Consider the following 19,857-nt stretch of genomic DNA (forward strand, 5'->3'; position numbering starts at 1 on the left):
CTCAGATTCTCCTGAGATTGGGAAAATGGCCACTGCTCCTGTGTGACCCATCCGCCTCAGCTCTCCACCTCAAAGCCTTGCCAGCCTACCTGTAGGCTGAGCACTTCCTCCCTCTCCTCTGCTGGGGAGCCTCTTGGTGCCTCCAGGAGCAAGGAATGCCACAGGTTTCTAGCTGACCTGCCTGTGCCTGAGTGTGCAAATTCAATTCACTGGGGAAGAAAGAAGAGGCCCCTTGGAGCTGCCTGTCCAGATCATTCCTCGTATCAGCTGTTCAATAAAAAAGTACATATTTTTATCTCTATTTGACTTCTGTATCTATTTAGCAAAAGGAAGGCTAGGGTTAATCAGTACCCTGCAAACTTCAATAATCACAATTTATTACTGTATGTTTATCTACCATCCAGCAGAGTGGTTAAATAAGGACTGGGGCTTTGGTATTAAGAATACCTGAATTTTAATTCCAGTTCTGCCAGTCAGAAGCTATATAACCTTGAGGAAGTTAATTAAATTCTCTCAGCCTCATATATAAAATAAGGATAATGTTTACATCTCATCTGTGGTATGTTTGTTAGGATTAAATGTGATAACTTTTGTAATAGGTTTAGAAAAGGGCCTGGTCCATGGTAAAGTTCAAATATCAGACGTGATGATGTTTGTCTTTTCCACTCATCATAAGCACCTTGCAGGCAGAAAGGGTCTTCTGTTTTATTCAGTACTATATTACATACGACTTACAGTAATGCCTGGCTTATGGTCCAGTCTGAATAAATGTTTAATGAAAATATAAAAATGAAATATAAAAGAAAGACTTCAACTTTATCACTTGGCCCTCAATTCTTATAAGTTCAACAGCATCCAATAAGAAATTGATATTAATGTTAAAAGCTTACATTTGTATTGAGTGTTTATTACTGTTAAGCACTGGCTTTAATTTCTACATGAATGAACACCTGCATCACAACTTTATAAGAAGACATTATTATTATTTCCACTTTACAGATGAGAGGTTGACTAAAGTATCTACACAGACAGAAAATGGCAGAGCTGGGATTCTCCATGTGTGTGTTTCAAGCATGAACTCTTTAGCCACTATACCATAACAGAAAAGCAAGTTCAACTTAACAGTTCAGTCCATTTAAAATATATTCTAATTGTATGGACTCTGTTTCTTTTCTAAAATGTGTCCTACTATTATTAATTGCTTCTCATATGGAAAAAGTTTTCCTGGTGATCTTACATTGAACTTAGAATAATACTAATGAAAAGTATTTCAAAAGAAATCACTTTCACTCAATATACATTACTTTATCAAGGGGAAATTTTTAATCTCTAAAGTTTTACTACTTCCTGTGACACTAAAACACTAAAGTAGTCAATGATGTGGTATCTCATAATTACCAAAATATCACTTCCTAGGTATTTACTGAAATTTCTCCTTATAAGATTTTTTGTGGATACAAAAGAAACATTAAACATAGTACCTGATATCACAGAATTTAACCATCTAACTACTGGGATGATGCAACATACATGAAAGCAAAGAATGCCCAATAATATAGTATAACTATTACACTTAGAGAAGAAGAAATTCAAATTATTGAATAGCTGATCATGCCACATATTATTTGGGAAATATTTCATTTAATCCTTATGATAACTTTGTGAGATCATTTACTTCTAAAATAAGAAACTAATGGTCATAAATACTAACAACTCACCGAAGGGTATATAACTCACTTGCAGTGGGATTCAAATTCAGATCTAATTTCAATGCTCACTATTTTTTCCAGGATGCCAAGCTTTCTGAGATAAGGACAATCCCAGCTACTGGCTTTGCCTTTATTATTATACTCACTTGCATTATAGTTGGGAAGGTTCTTCTTAATCACATTTTAAAAACTGTAACTACAAATAAAACCATGTTTTCATGAACAACATCATAAAATGGAATTATCTTTATGAAGATCAGGTTCTCCAAACTAAAATCCAGGACACATTGTTCAGTAAGTTTTTCCCCCAATTGTAAAGTCATAAAGTCCTAAAATTAATTCACACCTTATAAAAAACAATTGCTACAGTTAAAAAAAAGGGGGAGAAATATAAAATTCATTAAAAACCGTTATTATAATGTGAGAACGCCATTGTCACTTATCTACTGTTGACTATGAATCTACTGCCTAGGACACAATAATATTCATTAAATAAAATTAAATGTTTTGTTATCTATTCATATTTGCCTCCCCTCCCTGAAAAAAAAATTGGCTTACTAGATTAATATCCTAATTTTGTTTAATTTCTAAATTTACTTACATATATCCAGCTTTATTTTATAAGGGATTTAAAGTAGCCTAGAATGATATATGTACAATTTGACATAGGAGTACATGATTAGGGGAAAATAAACAAGATAAATAAGAAATTATATATGGGCGAGGTTAGTGCAAATGCTTATCATGAGGTCCTTTCTAAATACCCGTTAGAGGTGGGCCCCAAATTTGGCTCTGAGCCGAATAAAGCCATCACAACGAGAATACAACCAGTTAAAACATGAATCATAAGAACCATATAATAAAAACAATCCAGGTACTTGGGAGAACTGAGGAGAGGCATAATTATTCCTGTAGTAAAACCAGAGAAGAGTTCCTCCTGTGTATGTTTATGAAGGAGACACTATATAATGTGGTAACAATGTCCTAATCAACATCCTTACACAATTCTAATAGTGGGTTTCAGATGGTTCTTCACTTAAGAGTATCCATCAGCAGAGACTCTCTCATAAGGTCAAAACACAGTTCATGAGCAAAAGCAGGAAGGAGAGGACAAAACAGCAAGGCATACTGCTCTCTGACAGACTCAATCCAAGAAGAAATCTTAGAAAAACAGATAATAAGCTCCATATTCCTCAGACTATCTTCCAAAGTTGACTTCCATCAACTGAGCTCTTGACAGGTAAAGAGACATAGGAACTTTGTGTTTATGCTCTATGACTGGAACCTGGCTTTAAGAGTGTCTGCATTACAAGGTAAAGGCAGATCAATATGCTGAGTCAACCGGTACTTAAAGAAAGAGAGACAACCTCTTACAAGGTGAGATGCTGTCTAAGCAGGACAACTGCCCACATCCACAGAGCATGAAAGCACAAACAACTGTACCAAGATTTTCTCAAAAAACAACTTGGTTTTTCCCCAACAGAATGAAGACTGAGCAACACCTGCCAAGTATTTGAGTAATTTGTGGGAACCGTAAGTGATTTAACAATTTTTCTTAATGGTCACAGACAACTTCTCTAATCCCTGAATGATGTTAAGGAAAAAGGAACTTTCAACAATGGTTAAGAAGACAACACAATTTTACTCATTTTTGGAAGTAAATATTTAAATATATTAAAATCTGTTGTTGTTTAGTCACTAAGTGGTGTCCAATTCTTTTGTGACCCCATGGACTGTAGGCCACCAGGCTCCTCGTCCCTCCATGGGATTTCCTAGGCGAGAATACTGGAGTGGGTTGCCATTTCCTTCTCCGATTAAAATCTGTAGTTACACTGAATTAACAAATTCTCATTAATACACTAAATTAGTTAAAATATCTACTTGGGAAGAAATAATTTGCAAAGAGATAACATCGCCATACACTTTGAGGCTCTTTTCCAACTGAATCCAGGTTAACTAATGAGTTTTCAAAATGTGCCTTCTAAATAAGTAATTCAGATGACTAACTGAACTTTCTCTTTACCTGTTATACTTGACACAAATTTCAACAAACACCATACTGGAAATATTTCTTTTTGACACATGTCTCTCTACTAGAGAAATCTACTTGTTCTTTCTTCTAAATTCAGACAAGTGTGCAAGTATCACTGTACTTTTGATGCTTATGCTCTGACCCTCCATTTTGGAAATAATGTCATGAAACTAAGGGCTACTTTGTGCAAAAACTGAAGTTTATCATTTAAGAACTTTAAAAAATATTCTTCAGAATAGCGAGGGATTTAAAACTGACTTTAAATCACAAAATGATCTACTTGCACTATATATATTATTTTTAAATGGACTTCAGCTTCTTACAATTACACTTTCAGATTGATTAGGAGAAAACCAGATGTTATTAATACAGCTGTTACAAGTTCGTGCAATATGACCAATCCCCAGCTTTTTGGTTTCTAAAAAATACCTCTCAGAGACTTAAAACACAAATGACATATGAAAAATCTTATCGATAGACATATAGCCCACAATGGGAAAGTTACATAAATGATCACTTACCTTGCCTTCCAGACTTTACAGTTCAAAAACTTTTAGGGAAATTCAGTATTTTCATGAAAATCTCACTCAGATAGGAAAATATATTTGTGATAGGATTTACTAGGGACATTAGCCATATGGCTGGCGAATGGCAACATATATGTTAATACTTGCCATTTCTAATCTGGTCCAATTCCTCCTGCAAAATCTTCTAAACTATTGAAACAAACTTTTTTTCACAACTGCTTCAATTTCTACTAGGCTGATGAAAAGTGAAGTTCAAGTCGCTCAGTTGTGTCTGACTCTTTGCGACCCCATGGACTATACAGTCCATGGAATTCTCCAGGCCAGAATACTGGAATGGGTAGCCTTTCCCTTCTCCAGGGGATCTTTCCAACCCAGGGATCAAACCCAGGTCTCCTGCATTGCAGGTGGATTCTTTACCAAGCTGATGAAAACTAACATTCAAATAATACAGAAATTCATTTAGGCATGCAATTTAAAAATCCCATATCATTTGCAATTAAAATGCACTTACTCTTCATTTGTTGAAAGCTCCATTTGAAAAACAGTAATTCTGTAAGATATTTCTTCACTGAAGCTTTAAAAACTCTGTGGTGTCAATTAACATAAATCTCTGACTGCCAATGTGAAGTATATATCTGCAATAGTTATCCACGTTGAATGCAAAAATATATATGGATTATTTTACTTCTTTTATTGGGGATTATTTTCCAAAGTCTTGTTAGAATGTTGCCACCATGGATATGCATCTTCTCTACTTTTATGTGTTTGAAAATTTCAATAATACATGTTTTATAAGTTGTCATTAGTTTTTAATTCCTTTCAAGAAAATCTGAAATATTAAATAGACATCATATATTACATTGCAACTATCAGGTATTGCCATCAATGAACTTTGCCTTGCTGTTACAATTAAGTCTTTTGCAATAATAGTGTTCATAGGTTTCACATCCAGAAAAACACCCTACAAACATATGCTATAAACACGACTAGAGATGCACATAACAGGCATTAACGTGACTTCACGACTTTCAGATTTTGCTATTTCTGTGACTCTCATATTAAATATATATTTTTACAGTAACACTTAAGAGTATTAATTATCTATCACTATATAATAAATTATCCCAAATTTTGCTGCCTTAAACAAGATTAGTATTTCAGTTTCTGTGAGTCAGGAATTCAGGAGCAGTTTAGCAAGGTTGTTCTGGCTCATGGTCCCTCCTGAAGCTGCTGTCAAGATGCTGGCCACTGCAAGAGTCCTCTGACGGCCTGACTGAGGCTGGAGCATCCACTCCCAAGACGGTTCACTCAGTACTAGCAGGCCTTAGTTCTTTGCAATATGGACCTCTCCACAGGGCTGCTCCACAGGGCTTCTCAACACAGTAGCTGGCTTCCCTAAAGCAGTGGTTCTCAACAGGTCCCTCAGGAAACAGCTCACCCGGGCTGTCTGGTGGGGATGAGAGGGCGATGCTATTAGAATCCAGAGGGTAAAAGCCAGGGATACTGTGACATATCTTTCACAACAGAGAATTATCTGACCCCAAATACCAACAGTACTGAGGTTGAGAAACTGCCCCAGAGCAGATGATCTCAAAGAAAGACAAAAGCAGGAGTCACAATGTCTTTTACGACCTACCCTCAGAAGTCACACTCCATCATTTCTGCCACATTCTATACTTTAGAAATGTGAGTCACTAAATAACCGCCTTCACACCAGGGGAGGAGAATACTGCTCCTTTGAAGCAGGAGTATCAAATACTTTTATATCATTACACTTAGCAATTTGATTTTTTAAATCAAAATACTGGAAAATATCTTGCTTACTTTTGCTAATACCGTGTAAGTACTTTTTATTGTTCCAGGAAAAAAAAAAGTCACCAAAATTCCACTTAACAAAGCTATGTTTGCACCTCAGTGAATGGTCTTTCAATGATATGATCTCAAAAAATTCTGCTAAGCATAAACATAGGCAGTCTCATATAGAGAAAAGTAAACTAGTAGTAAAAAGATTTCAGTTCTAGTTTTGGTTCTGGAACTTCCTAGCAGATGATCGTGGCCAAAGCGTCTATGAGTCTGCATCCAAATCAATAAACGGGGGTGTCACTAGCCCTGCTTATCTTACAATGCTGTTTTAAGGCTCACATAAGATAATTATGTATGAACTATAACTTTATGAACAATAAAAGACAAGTAGTAAATGTTCCAAATGGATATGAATGTGTTACTATATAAGAGTTTCATGATCAGCTTCCAGCATGGGGTTTATCACATAGCAAATTCTCAATATGTATTTTTAGATCTCTTACTCTGAAATTTGAAGTTGAATGTATTTCTGAAGTAACAGTAAGATAGAGCAGTTATTAAAACATAAATGAGGGTTCAAATCCTCGATCATTTGTTATTATGCTATGGAAAACTAAAATATAATTTCTACAAGTTAAAATGCACATTTACTCAGCAGTTAATAGATAGAATCTAAGAATTACTACAATCAGCAATATAATGTAGCCAATTCTTTAGAGACTGAACTGAAAAAAGACCAAGGTATTACTTTATATATTTGTTTCCCAATTTAGACTTTAAACAAGAGCAGAAGCTATAATGTATTTATCTGTTTATCCTTAAGAACATAATGCAAGATTAGTAAATAAATACCAAAGATCCTGACCTCAAGGAATTAAGAAGTCCAACTGGGGAGTCAGGTTGAACAGAAACGCACATAAATTACTAAAGACTTTTACAAAGCAACATATCTGCTTCCTACAATCCATTCTGTAACACTCTAATCAGATCAATTTTAAAATACTTCCTCTCCTACTTTACAACTCAAGAAACTATAGCTAGCTCTCCACTGCCTAGAAAAATGCAATTGCTTCAATCCTACTCCAGGCCTAATTATTTCTGGAGGTAGGACCCAAGCACCTGTACATTTAAAGGCTCCACAAGTAAAAAAAAAAGGCTCCACAAGTGATTCTGAAGCACACGTTGAATGAGAACCAGAAATAGGTTCACCCTATCTGAGATATTCCTCCTGTCAGGCTAGTCCATCTCATATCCAATTTTCTTAGTTACATTTTCTCCTGTTACCTAAAAATGTTCCCTTTCTAGAAATGTTCCAAACACTACTCATCCTTCAAAATAATCCTGAAATCCTTCTTCCTCCATGAAACATTCTAGCTACTATAGCCCACTGGACCTCCAAATTTCTGTATACATCAATACTTTAAAAAAAAATCTTATTCATTTACGTATCTGTCTGTGCCAGACCTTTGTTGCTGCTCGGGCTGTTTCTCTAGTTGCAGCAGGTGGGGGCTACTCTCTAGTTGCAGGAGCTTCAGAAGCCGCAGCCCACGGGCTCAGTACTTACGGCTTCCAGGCTCTAGAGCACCAGCTCAGTAGTTGTGGCACATGGGCTTAGCTGCTCCACAGCATGCAGATCTTACCAGGTGAGGGATCAAACCTATGTCTCCTGCATTGGCCGGCAGATTCTTTACCACTGAGACACCAGGAAAGCCAGTATACATATATATATATATATACACACACATACATATACACACACACACCTTCCAGTGTATAAAGGAAACAGATAGAACGCATTAGTGAACATATATATATATATAAAAAGTGAAGTCGCTCAGTCATGTCCGACTCTTTGCAACCCTATGGACTGTAGCCTATCAGGCTCCTCCATCCATGGAATTTTCCAGGCAAGAGTACTAGAATGGGTTGCCATTTCCTTCTCCAGGGGATCTTCCCGACCCAGGGATCAAACCTGGGTCTCCCACATTGCAGGCAGACACTTTACCATCTGAGCCACCTGGGAAGCCATATATATATATATAAAACATATTCACTAATCTTTTATATCTGTTTCTTTTATACACTGGAAGCCATTAACACATTACACTGGAATGTCAAACAGATCTTTTTCACTAAAGCAAACCTATATAAAACATAAGTACAAAAATACACATATTTCAAACTTCCAAAATTATGCTGCCTTAATACCTAGATACCCCACTCCAGTACTCTTGCCTGAAAACTCCCATCGATGGAGGAGCGGGGTAGGCTGCAGTCCATGGGGTCGCTAAGAGTCGGACACGACTGAGCGACTTCACTTTTCACTTTTAATACCTAGAGTTACAGAAATCTTTAGGAAACTGGCTCATTTCCTGATTGTAATTTTCATGACCACTGTCATTCAACAGTATTAATGAAAAGCTTCCTTCAAGTATTGGCTCCACATATCTAAGGCTGAACCATACAAGTTTATAACCTGAATCTAATCCTAAGGTAGTTAATATCTCAGAGACTGTCCTCAAGAAGTATGTAGAAAAATAATCAGGGGGAGGCATGAAACATTACTTTTCAATAGCCTTGAAATCCAAAGGGTTAGACATTCTTGACACTAGGTTTGGAACTATAAACTATAAACTTGGATATACAGTATATGAACAAGGCCATTGTTGAGACTGTATTGGACAATGAATTCAAAAGGAATATGCACAGAAAATATAGTGTTTCCTTTTGCAGGTGGAAAGTTCAACTTACCCTATCAAGTTTTCACTCAGGGCCAATCAATCCAAACATACAGGGTTTATAAACAGTGCTCAACCAAAGGTTATTTTGCCCCCAGATTACATGTGGCAATGTCTAGAAACATTTTTGGTTGTCACACGGGGGTTCCGACTGGCATCTAGTGGGTAGGGATACAGGGATGCTGTTAAATACCCTACAATGCACAAGACAGTCCCCACAACAACAAAAAATATCGACCCAAGATGTCAACAGGATGAGTAATCCTAGTGTTATACTATATTTGGCAAAGTAAACACAGCTTGATAGATGCTCATAATAGTTACTGTCTATTCTCTTAACTTGCTATTTTTTTCCCCCTTTTTAATCACTTCAGTTCAGTTGCTCAGTCGTGTCCGACTCTTTGCAACCCCATGAACCACAGCACGCCAGGCCTCCCTGTCCATCAGCAACTCCCGGAGTCCACCCAAACCCATGTCCATTGAGTCAGTGATGCCATCCAACCATCTCATCCTCTGTTGTCCCCTTCTCCTCCTGCCCCCAATCTTTCCCAGCATCAGGGTCTTTTCCAATGAGTCAGCTCTTCCCATCAGGTGGCCAAAGTATTGGAGTTTCAGCTTCAACATCAGTCCCTCTAATGAACACCCAGAACTGATTTCCTTTAGGATGGACTGGTTGGATCTCCTTGCAGTCTAAGGGACTCTCAAGAGTCTTCTCCAACACCACAGTTCAAAAGCATCAATTCTTTGGCACTCAGCTTTCTATACAGTCCAACTCTCACATCCATACTTGACCACTGGAAAAACCACAGCCTTGACTAGACGGACCTTTGTTGACAAAGTGATGTCTCTGCTTTTTAATATGCTGTCTAGGTTGGTCATAACTTTCCTTCCAAGGAGTAAGCGTCTTTTAATTTCATAGCTGCAATCACTATCTGCAGTGTTTTTGGAGCCCCAAAAAATAAAGTCTGACACCGTTTCCCCGTCTATTTGCCATGAAGTGATGGCATCAATATAATTTAATTTATTGAGACTGCTAATTTCAAAGTAGATGATTCAAAGCATAAGGCATTTAGGACACTAACCTAGGAATCAGAAACTGAAGCAAGTCAAACTTGTAATGTCAAGTGAGGAAATTATTAAACTTCTAGCAATATAGGATACCAACACCAGTATTTCGGTTCAGTTTAATACTAAGATCACTAAGGAATCATATTTTACTATAACAAATGAGAAAGATAACTAAGATTTTCACCAGCATGTGGTAGCCTGGAGAAAAAAACATAATTAGAAACTTATTATTCAAAAGTCTAAGTTCAAGAAGGTTCAAGCTACCTAACAATCCTATATGAGGGATTTGACAGAAGAGGGGAAAAAGAAATTGCTACTAGGGATATTAAGGATAAAGCAATTATTTATGAGAATAAAGTTATATTTACCACAAGGATAAAGAAATATAAGAATGAAGAGTTCAAAAAATATTGCATAAACCAGACAACCAGACACTTCAACTTAAGTGTCATCAGACAGACTTGGGGCATTGCATCTGGTCCCATCACCTCACGGCAAATAGAGAAAAAGCGGAAGCAGTGACAGATTTTATTTTCTTGGGCTCCAAAATCAGTGTGGACTGTGACTGCAGCCGTGAAATTAAAAGATGCTTGCTCTCTGGTAGGAAAGCTAAGATAAACCTAGATAGCATATTGAAAAGCAGAGAGATCGCTTTGTCAACAAAGGTCCACATAGTCAAAGTTATAGTTTTTCCAGGAGTCGTGTACAGATGTGAGAGTTGGACCATAAAGAAGGCTGAGCACTGAAGAATTGATGCTTTCGAACTGTAGTGCTGAAGAAGACTCTTGAGAGTCCCTTGGACAGCAAGATCAAACCAGTCAATCCTAAAGAAATCAACCCCATTGGAAGGACTGATGCTGAAGCTGAGGATCCAATACTTTGGCTACCTGATGCAAAGAGCCAACACACTGGAAAAGATCCTGATGCTAGGAAAGACTGAAGGTAAAAGGAGAAGGGGGTGGCATAGGATGAGATGGTTAGACAGCATCATCAACTCAATGGACATGAATTTGAGCAAACTCCGGGAAACAGTGGAGGACAGGGGAGCCTGGTGTTCTGCAGTCCATGGGGTTGCAAAGAGTTGGACACGACTTAGCGACTGAACAACAGCAAACAATTTGTAGGTGAGAAGGTCAGACACTACACTATACAGAATTACAGAGCTCCATTAAGTATCTAGACCCTGGAGAAGGAAATGGCAACCTACTCCAGTATTCTTGCCAGGAAAATCCTAAGGACAGAGAAGCCTGGTGGGCTGCAGACTATGGGGTCACAAAGAGTTGGACACGCCTGAATGACTGAGCATGCATGCACCTAAGTGTCTAGAGGACTCTTATCATCATCGTCCCTTTCTTCCCCAAGACACAGCCTCCCTGAGCCCTCAGCAGACCAAAAGAAGAAGTTCTGACCTCTTGTGGGCACATGCTGATGTCATCACTTTCTAGTTCTGAATCAGATGGAAAGGTCTCTGACAGAGATTTCAAACACATACCCTTGCAAAAAAAGTTGCCCTTGATGTACAAAAGTCACCAGTATGTCATTAGATTCAACAGACACCGAAAAATCTAAAAGATTTCAAGATAAGCATTAGAAATAGAAAAGTAGATTTGAGATGGCAACTAAAGATGAAAGAACGCAGAAAAGAAAAGCTACAAAGGACTTCCAAAAATAATCTCTGAGAAAGCAACACAAATGGGCCCCTTCTAGACTGCTGTTTTCAAAACCAAGAACCGTTTCTGCTTTTTTTTTTTTTTTTTCAATCTTTATAAACAGAACACCTCCAACAGTGCTTTAGCACTGGGCAAACTAAATTAATGAAGTTAAGAAAGCAAAGAAGAAATTGGTGTGGGTTTTTTCATGATTTTTTTTTTTTTTTTTTTGGTATAATGTGTGATGCCTATACTCTGGCCCTTAAGCTTGGGAAAGCACAGACGCATCCTTGTGGGCAGACTGACAGTAAGACACACACACACTCGCGTATCTTCCTTTGTGTCCCAGGCACAGTGACAATGTCACCAAGGCCTAAGAGAAGGTTTTGAGGAAAACAAGGAAATCTGTAACATCATTCAAAGCAACAGGAGCCAACATGCTCAGGGTATAAAATTACTCAGACAGCAGGCTTAGACAAAATAAACACTTGTTCTATTACCTTTTTGTTATGTTGTCATGGGAATCTGTGTTGAGGAATACTTATTTTCTGCAACTAGATGATAGAGCAGTAAAAGGGGGATGGCTTTCATAAGAGAAAGAAACTTTTATCTGTAAAGGCAGAAAAGAAAATAAATAAATCCTACAGGTCTTTAATGGGCCACATGTGTAGAACATTTCAATCCGTAAGATTTATTCAAGTTAACAGAGAAGTTCATTGGGGGCTCGGAGCCAAAACATTGTTAACAGGTAATAATAATCCAACAGCTACTAAAGTTATTGTAATAGCAGAAAGGCAGAGACACATGGCCAAATAAAACAGAAAATAAATGAGATCTTAAGAGCTGAAAGAAGGTAAAAATGACTTTTTAAAAATAACCCAATAGTAAGAAAAAACCTAGAAGCCCAAACAAGTTAGAAAACATTCAACCTGCCAGCAGGCTAATCTTCTTTTGTCACCAGAAGTCTAGAGCTAATCTCTTTGCTCCCTTCCATTTGGCAACAGAAACCTGAAAAGTGAAGTATGCTTCACATGTTATTTAAAGAGCTAGATCAGAGTACTCTGAATTTCTAGGGCCCACAGAATAGTACTGGCTGGGGGACACTGAACCTTCTGGAAGGAGCATGGGTCACGGCTGCGCACCAATTCATCTGACTCCTCCGCTCTGTCCTAAAATATGACTGGCACCTCTGAATGGGTAAGAAACAGAAATGAAAAAGCAGGAACCCCAGTGCAGAGTGAGCTCGGAGAATAGGGCCTTTGCATGTGGTGATCCCTCAGCATGGAAGGTTCTTCCTTCCCAGTCAAGTCCAACCAGCGTCTATCACTTCCTTCAGGTCTTTGCTCAGCTGTCACTGGATCCCTGAGGCCTAGCCCGTCTACCCTGCTTAAAGGCGCAACAGCGATCCAGTTCTCCCTCCCTTTCCTTCCTTCATTTTCCCCGTGGGGCTCATCACCTGACCTGCTATGAACCTTAATTATTTAGTTACTGTCTACCCTTGTTCCCCTTCCCCTATAGCTTCTTACAGGCAGAAATTTTCATCTATTTTGCTCACACTCCATCTCTAGCACCTAAAAAGTGACACCCACCCCCCACAAACACACAACAGGTCTTCAAAGTATCAGTAAAACACACAAGAGTCCTATCCTCAGGGAGATGAGCATGAACCCATCCTCCTCCGTCTTTAACTCCACAACCACACACCCTATAAGACCCTAAAGTTGAGACCTATCCATCTGTCCAAGGCCAAAACTTAGGCGTCATTCTGGGCTCCTCTCTTCTGTACTTTTTTCTCCCCAACATTCAGCCTAGGAGCCAAGTATGTCAGAATCCAGGATTCACTGTCAAAAGTGCAGAATCTACAAACCACCACCTACTTCCTCCCTAGAATAAATTATTTAAAGGCTAAAATGCTGGGAAATTGGTTAACTTTATAAAATCTTAACTAACACGTACTTACTTTATGGAAACACTATGCAAAGACAACTACTTCTAATACTAAAAGCTTCATTTACCTAAACAAACAAACAAAAACTTCAGGTTTAGAAGTTCTGTTTTCATTTGTCCTGAAGAAACACATGAATCACTTCCAAGTACATGATAACCATGAAAAGATTTCTAGGTTTCAGAGCCAAGGGAACCCACTTCATAACAAGGTGTGTTTTTTTGTTGTTTGTTTGGTTTTTTTTTTTTTAGCTCTACAGTAATTATACCTCTTGGATAGGAAAAAATCAATACCAAATTTCACAGCAAAGAGCAAAAATCCAAGGTATTTTCAAAGGCCTAGAGAAGCAGTTATTTCTATTTATATCCTATACTTACATAACAGAAACATGTACAGATAGTCTCAACTTTCCAAAATGTGCACAGAAGAATTTCAAACCAAAGGGATTCATAAATTCAGGAATTAACTGTTTGCACTGATAATTCTTTGGGAACTGGTCCATCAATTCTGAGGAAGAGATGTGACTTTAATAAGTCATTACCTCAGGTTAGCCAGGTTTACACTGGTGGGATTGGTTAGTCATAGCTCTACTATTTCAAATGACCCAGCAACCCCTTTCTTCTCAAAAGGAGGGTGCGGAGAGGCAAACAGCATCCGGGAAGGCGCCACCAGTCTGTCTTAGCAGCCTAATGCATAGAAAAGGAGGATTCTGAAGTACTGAAATCACAGAACCAAATCCAAAGCAGTACTGGATACCATTCCTTTAACGAGTCCAGTTCCTCATCTATAAACCTAGGTTAATGCTAGCCTTCACAGAGCCAGTGAAAACTGAATAATGCTTTGAATGCAAATACATTATAAAGTATAAAATCCCATAAACATGTCTGTTAATACTAAAGTAAGATATTAATAGATCTTTGAGGCTAAAGTAGAGGGAAACGAAGGCAGAGGAGTCCTCAGTGTCAAGGAACGAAACTGGCTGAGAGGTTCAGGATACCCTTATTTTCAAATGAGGCCCGTGGAAAACGGGAATCTTACAAACAATGACTTTATAGCCAACTTAAAAGAACTCTTTCTTTAAAGTCTTTACATACCAATAATACAAATATTTTGCCATTGTGTTTAAATATTTATTGGCTGGTACTGGTAACATGCAGCCAATCACCTTGCTTTTGGTTACAAAGAAGAGCAAATGGAAAGAAAGACCAGCATGGGCTTACCATCCCACTAGAAAAATAAAAGGCTACCCCTCTCACTCCAGTACTCTTGCCTGGAAAATTCCATTGATGGAGGAGCCTGGTAGGCTACAGTCCATGGGGTCGCAAAGAGACTGAGCAACTTCACTTTCTTTCTTTCTATAGTTCCTTTTGGAGAAGGAAATGGCAACCCACTCCAGTGTTCTCGCCTGGAGAATCCCATGGACGGAGGGGCCTGATGGGCTACAGTTTATGGGATTGCAAAGAGTCAGACATGACTAAGCAACTAACACACACACATACCCCTCTCACTGATTAGGAGTCATTCAAGTCACCTCTGCACACTCTATAATGACATTCTTTTATTGATTTGTGCCCTGGCTCATACTTTTAAAAAGATTTAAAATGATGAGTGGCTATTAATACTAGAAAACTTAGCTTCACTTATCTTTATTACATTTATTTTCACAAAGCATTTAGGATGTTGGATTTGACCTCTTAGTAAATTTTGCCATTCTTTTACCAAAGTTTTGGTATATACTGATGATAAATATAAACAGCACAGAACAATGCCCAGAATATAGAAAGCAATCCATAAAATGCAGTTATTATTCACCTCACACTATAAACCCTACCAGGGAATGAACTGTCTTTGTCTTGTTTAACAGTCTAGCTCAAGAAACCTAGCCTGCTCTCTGGTCCATGAGTGCTAAATCAATTCAGTCATGTCCGACTCTTTCCTATGGACTGTAGCCCACCAGCCTCTTCTGTCCATGGGGAGTCTCCAGGCAAGAATATTGGAGTGGTTTACCATTTCCTCCTCCACAGGATCTTCCCCACTCAGGGATCAAACTTGTGTCTCCTGCATTGGCAGGCAGGTTCTTTACCACTAGCACCACCTGGGACGCCCCTAAAGATGTGTGCATGCTAAGTTGCTGGTCCATAGTTGGTACTCAATAAATATTATTTAATAAGTGATTAAATATGATTTAAGAATAATTCTGATCTCTCACCTGTTTTTATGGTTACCACCTCCTATAATCAAAGGCAAGAGTCTGGAAAACCCATACACCAGAGGAAAGGCATTTAAGTTCCTGTTTATATTTCCTTAAACTCACCACAAAGATCCTCCCCCGCCCCTTTAGTCCCTAAACCACAAAATCAATGCTTTGCAACACCATACTCTTGAACAATTTTGCTTCATTTCCCCTCACTGACAGCACACGAAGTTCCTTAAAGTTGCAAGCTTCAGTTTAGTTCCCTTTACCCCTTAAGAAGGAAAGGCATATTTGTAAAACTCTAATACTCAAATTTCTATTTCGATTCCTTGATCTTTAATTCACGATTAGTTATCACACTTGCTTTACTAGATACTTAGTACAAATGAAAACACTGAAAATTGGCTTCATTTTTTTTTTAATTTTTAAAAAAAATTAAATTACTTTGATGTGTTCATCAAAGTATATCACACTTCAGAGCAATCAAATTAGGAAACTGACACATTATTTCAGTGACATTGCATTCCTTGAAATACTTTCAGAGATTCTTTTTTGGAACAGACTTCAATCCAGTTCTACAAGTCACACAGGAAATTCTGTGTCATTACTTTATGGTTACAATTCCTATTTGACCTCAAACAGTATCACCAACCTGGCTGCCTAATCTTTTTCACCAGACTTGAGTCCAAATTCTCTAAATTATTTGGATTCAATCTAACTTGTTATTTCCTAAAATCAAATCTGCTCTCAAAAAAAATGAAGATAGTGAAAAATAACACAGGCTCCAAAGTGGATTCTAAGAGAAGATTAAAAAACATTTTTTTTCTGCCACACCTGAAAGCTGCTGACTGAAAGAACAACTTGAAATAACTACTCTGAATGAGATAACACATGTGCATGTAAATTCTGATATTTTCAATCCAAAATCAACTACACTTGTTTATGGTCAACTGTCACATAACATTGGTTATTCTTCTCCACCAATATGTTATAAGTTACACCTTAAATACCCTTAGCAGAACTGCCTCCACAGAAAGACACACAAGAAACTTAACAGGGGTTGTCTCTTGAGAAAAGAACTAGTATAATTGGAGAAAGAGAAAGGAAACTTTTCACTGTCTTTCTATGCCTTTTACATTTCATACAATGTGAATGTATTACCTACTTTTAAAAACCTGTTTAACAGACTTACTTCCAAGTGTCAGTTTTGATGGCTTCTATAAACCAGAAAGATAAAGCACTAAAAAATGTGGAGTTCATGTTTTATCAGCACTTCACTGGATCTCTAGTGCCAGGGCTGAGTTATTCACATCAATTATAGGGAAACCTTGCAAGCAGTTGACTCGTAATGCTCCACTAAAGTTTAAACAATAATGATTGGAAACAAAAATTCAGTACCACAAAAATTAATGTGTCAATTCCAGAATGAAAACTGGTGGTAAACAAGTGAGCTGTTAAAGGAGCAAGGATCCAAACACATCTTCGAAAATTAGCAAATCAACAGCACGCTATAAAAATGGAAAAAAGATGTCAAGCATAGGGCCATCAGCGACATCACTCAAGCAGTCTGAACAAGAAAATGCAATATGATCTGTTGCTGGACACAATTGCACAATCTCAATTACCCAGAAGATTCTACCAAACAGGAAATTCACGCTGGGGCTTTAAGAAACACAGGAATTATATTTAAAGATTAACAAGTCTAAAAGCCTGGAATCTGCCGCGAAACAAAAAACTAATTTTGTAGACCTCTTTGCAAATAATGCATGGAGAGGAATTACATGAAATAGCTTCAGATCAGCTCTCAAATTACACAAGATCTAAAATACAGTGTATAAAACCTTAGAAGTTAGAAAAGTTAGTGACTGAGGTCTGGAAATTTTACAGTAGTGTTTAATTGAAAAGACATTCATAGTGTGAATTAAAGCTGAAAAGTGTCTCTTCCTTCCTTGGCTATATACTCCATATCCCATGAAAACCATTATGTACCTCTCAGGCTGTAGTGCAGATTAAGTTCTCTGTATGCAGAGTAGTTCTCTGTAGTGCAGATTAACCCTCTAAGGGACTTTAAAAACAGTGTTTCACAAGAGTTATCACGATTAAAAAATATTTATAATACAGCGCAGCATTGTTAATAACTTTTTGATCCTGAGGGCGTCCAACGGATCTGAACCTCACTTGCTCCAAAGGAGAAAATTGTTTTGTCAGACAATACTTAAATGAGCAGTGGTATGTGACTAATCAGCGAGGCCGCCAGCTTCTCAAGCTGCAGTGTGTTTGCAGGCACTACCACCACCCCCAACTCTGCGAAAAGGAAATACGCTTTCAACTGAATCGGAAACACACTACTCAAGCTGGCACAGGGCTCACCGAGATAAAGTCGGTATTTTAAGCTCCCTGGATAGCTGCTAATTCAAGTGCGAATTCAAAAAGAATCCTTCTCAAAATGCAATTTCTACAGAGGTTTGCAAAAAAGCCCGGACTCAACGCCCTTCGTCTTCAGTTTTGTTCAGATGACCGCAGTCGAGCTTTGCCCTTCTGCTTCTCCGAGCAGCTCCCCGGGTTTGTCTGCTCCGAGGGCAAGCACATCTCGAGAGAGTCCTTCTGCTCGATGCCAGCAGGGAGACCTCCGAAAAGGGACTCGTGATCCTGCCCCCGTAGCAGCACCCACCCCCCACCCCAGCCAAGGGAACGCGCAGGGTGCGAGTCAGGGCCCGGCTCCAGCACCATGACCCACCGCCCACCGTGGACCTGCGTCCTACACACAGCTGACCATCTACGTGGGCGTGCAGGGTGGGGGTGCAAGGGGGACAGGGAGTGCAGGACAGGGTGCGAAGAGGGCTGGCATGCCCTCCCCCCAAGGAAAATTCCTGCCGCTGGGTGCATTGCTGAGCCGTGGGGGCAGGCCTGACTCTGGGGCATACGGAGGCACCCAGCCCAGCGAGGCCCCCGGCCTGGTGACACTCACCACACGGAGCCATAGGCGCCGGAGCCCACCGGGGACAGGTTCTGGTAACGCTCGGGCACCTCCCAGATGGTCTTGTTCAGCTCCTGCCGGTAGAACGTGGGCCTCTCCTGAGACATCTTCCAGCGGTGGCCGCGGGGCGAGGAGGTGGCCCTTGCGGGGCCCCGCCTGCACCCGCACCCGCTTCCCCTGACCTCGTAGCCCGCCCGGCCGGGCGGGGAACCCTGCGCTGGCCGCCCGCGCAGGTGCGGCTGCGGCGACCCTGACGACTCCCGCGCGCGCGCGCGGCCCCTGTCAGCCGCAGCGGCTGGACGCGTCTCACCGACGGCGGGGGAAGCCCTGCTAAGGGCCGGGGCACGCTCCGGGACCCTGGGCTGGCGCCCCGCCCAGCTCTCCCTGCACTCTCTCCACACCGGGCGGACTCCCGGCTGCGCGGCGGGGTCACAGCTCCAGCTGCAGCGCCCGCGGAGCTTCCAGTGGTCGCATTTCCCAGAGCCAGCGAACAGGAGCCTCCCGCCGTGCTCTCGCGAGAGCAGCTCCCGGACCTCTCCTCGAGCCGAGATTTTACCCAATATGGAACCTGCCCGGGGGAGGGGGGTTGATGAAGGGAGAGCGCAGGAGAAGTAATTCTCGCGAGAAGAGAGCAACTGCTGGCCCCCAGAGGCAGGAACTCCTAGGGATTGCTCTCCTTTAGCGCGCGAAGGCGGACCCGGGAAGGAGCGGGGAACAGACGACACAGGCCGCGCGCGCCCCACCGTGGTCGGCGGGGCAAGTGCTTGGCTCCCTGTTGGAAAGAGACAGTGACAAATCAATCGGGTGTCTGGGAAAAGAGCCAGAAGACCTTTGAACGGTGGGTAGTCACTAGTAGCTGAGCACCTGCTCGGCAGAAAACCCCCAATTTCCAAGAAGTACTTGCATAAAAAAAGAGAAAGATTCCGGCCAGAAAACCGTTGCAGCCCCATCTGCTCAAGGACATACGCTTACTCTTCGGAATGCTGACGAAACCTGTCCCAAAGGTAAATATTACCCCTGAATTAAGGTTGAGGTTTTTCCACCCAAACACTTCTAGTAGTTCTCAAACTTTTAAGTGCAGAAGAAGCACCTTGGGCGCTTAAAATTGCACAGCGAGTTTGATTAGATGGGTCCCAGAGGGACGCCAAGACTGCATTTTTACAATGTGCGCCAGGTTCAGAAAAGTCCTTGGTATCTCCCTTGGAGAAACATTTT

At 40.0% G+C, this 19,857-nt stretch overlaps 2 protein-coding genes across 5 annotated transcripts in view; one reads left to right on the top strand and one right to left on the bottom strand.

The window, feature by feature from the left end:
- MAPK14 (mitogen-activated protein kinase 14) overlaps positions 1-19,131 on the bottom strand; it is a 72,671-nt gene extending 53,540 nt beyond the window's left edge. Inside the window, exon 1 of one of the 3 annotated variants that reach the window (XM_020875792.2) lies at positions 18,634-19,131. In XM_020875792.2, the coding sequence (XP_020731451.1) occupies positions 18,634-18,749 (116 nt within the window). In that variant the 5' untranslated portion in view covers positions 18,750-19,131. Of the gene's footprint in view, positions 1-4,779; positions 4,855-18,633 lie in introns of those variants that run through there. The other 2 variants (XM_020875791.2, XM_020875793.2) reach the window with 2 other exon arrangements.
- Positions 19,132-19,284: 153 nt separating this feature from the next.
- Positions 19,285-19,857, top strand: part of SLC26A8 (solute carrier family 26 member 8) — an 84,109-nt gene continuing 83,536 nt past the window's right edge. For both annotated transcript variants that reach the window (XM_070456541.1, XM_070456542.1), the window contains exon 1: positions 19,285-19,646. The gene's annotated coding sequence lies outside the window, so the exon portion shown is untranslated. The remainder of the gene's footprint in view (positions 19,647-19,857) is intronic.

The sequence above is a fragment of the Odocoileus virginianus genome, chromosome 27 (assembly GCF_023699985.2).
Source record: "Odocoileus virginianus isolate 20LAN1187 ecotype Illinois chromosome 27, Ovbor_1.2, whole genome shotgun sequence".
NCBI classification, from domain to species: Eukaryota; Metazoa; Chordata; class Mammalia; order Artiodactyla; family Cervidae; genus Odocoileus; species Odocoileus virginianus.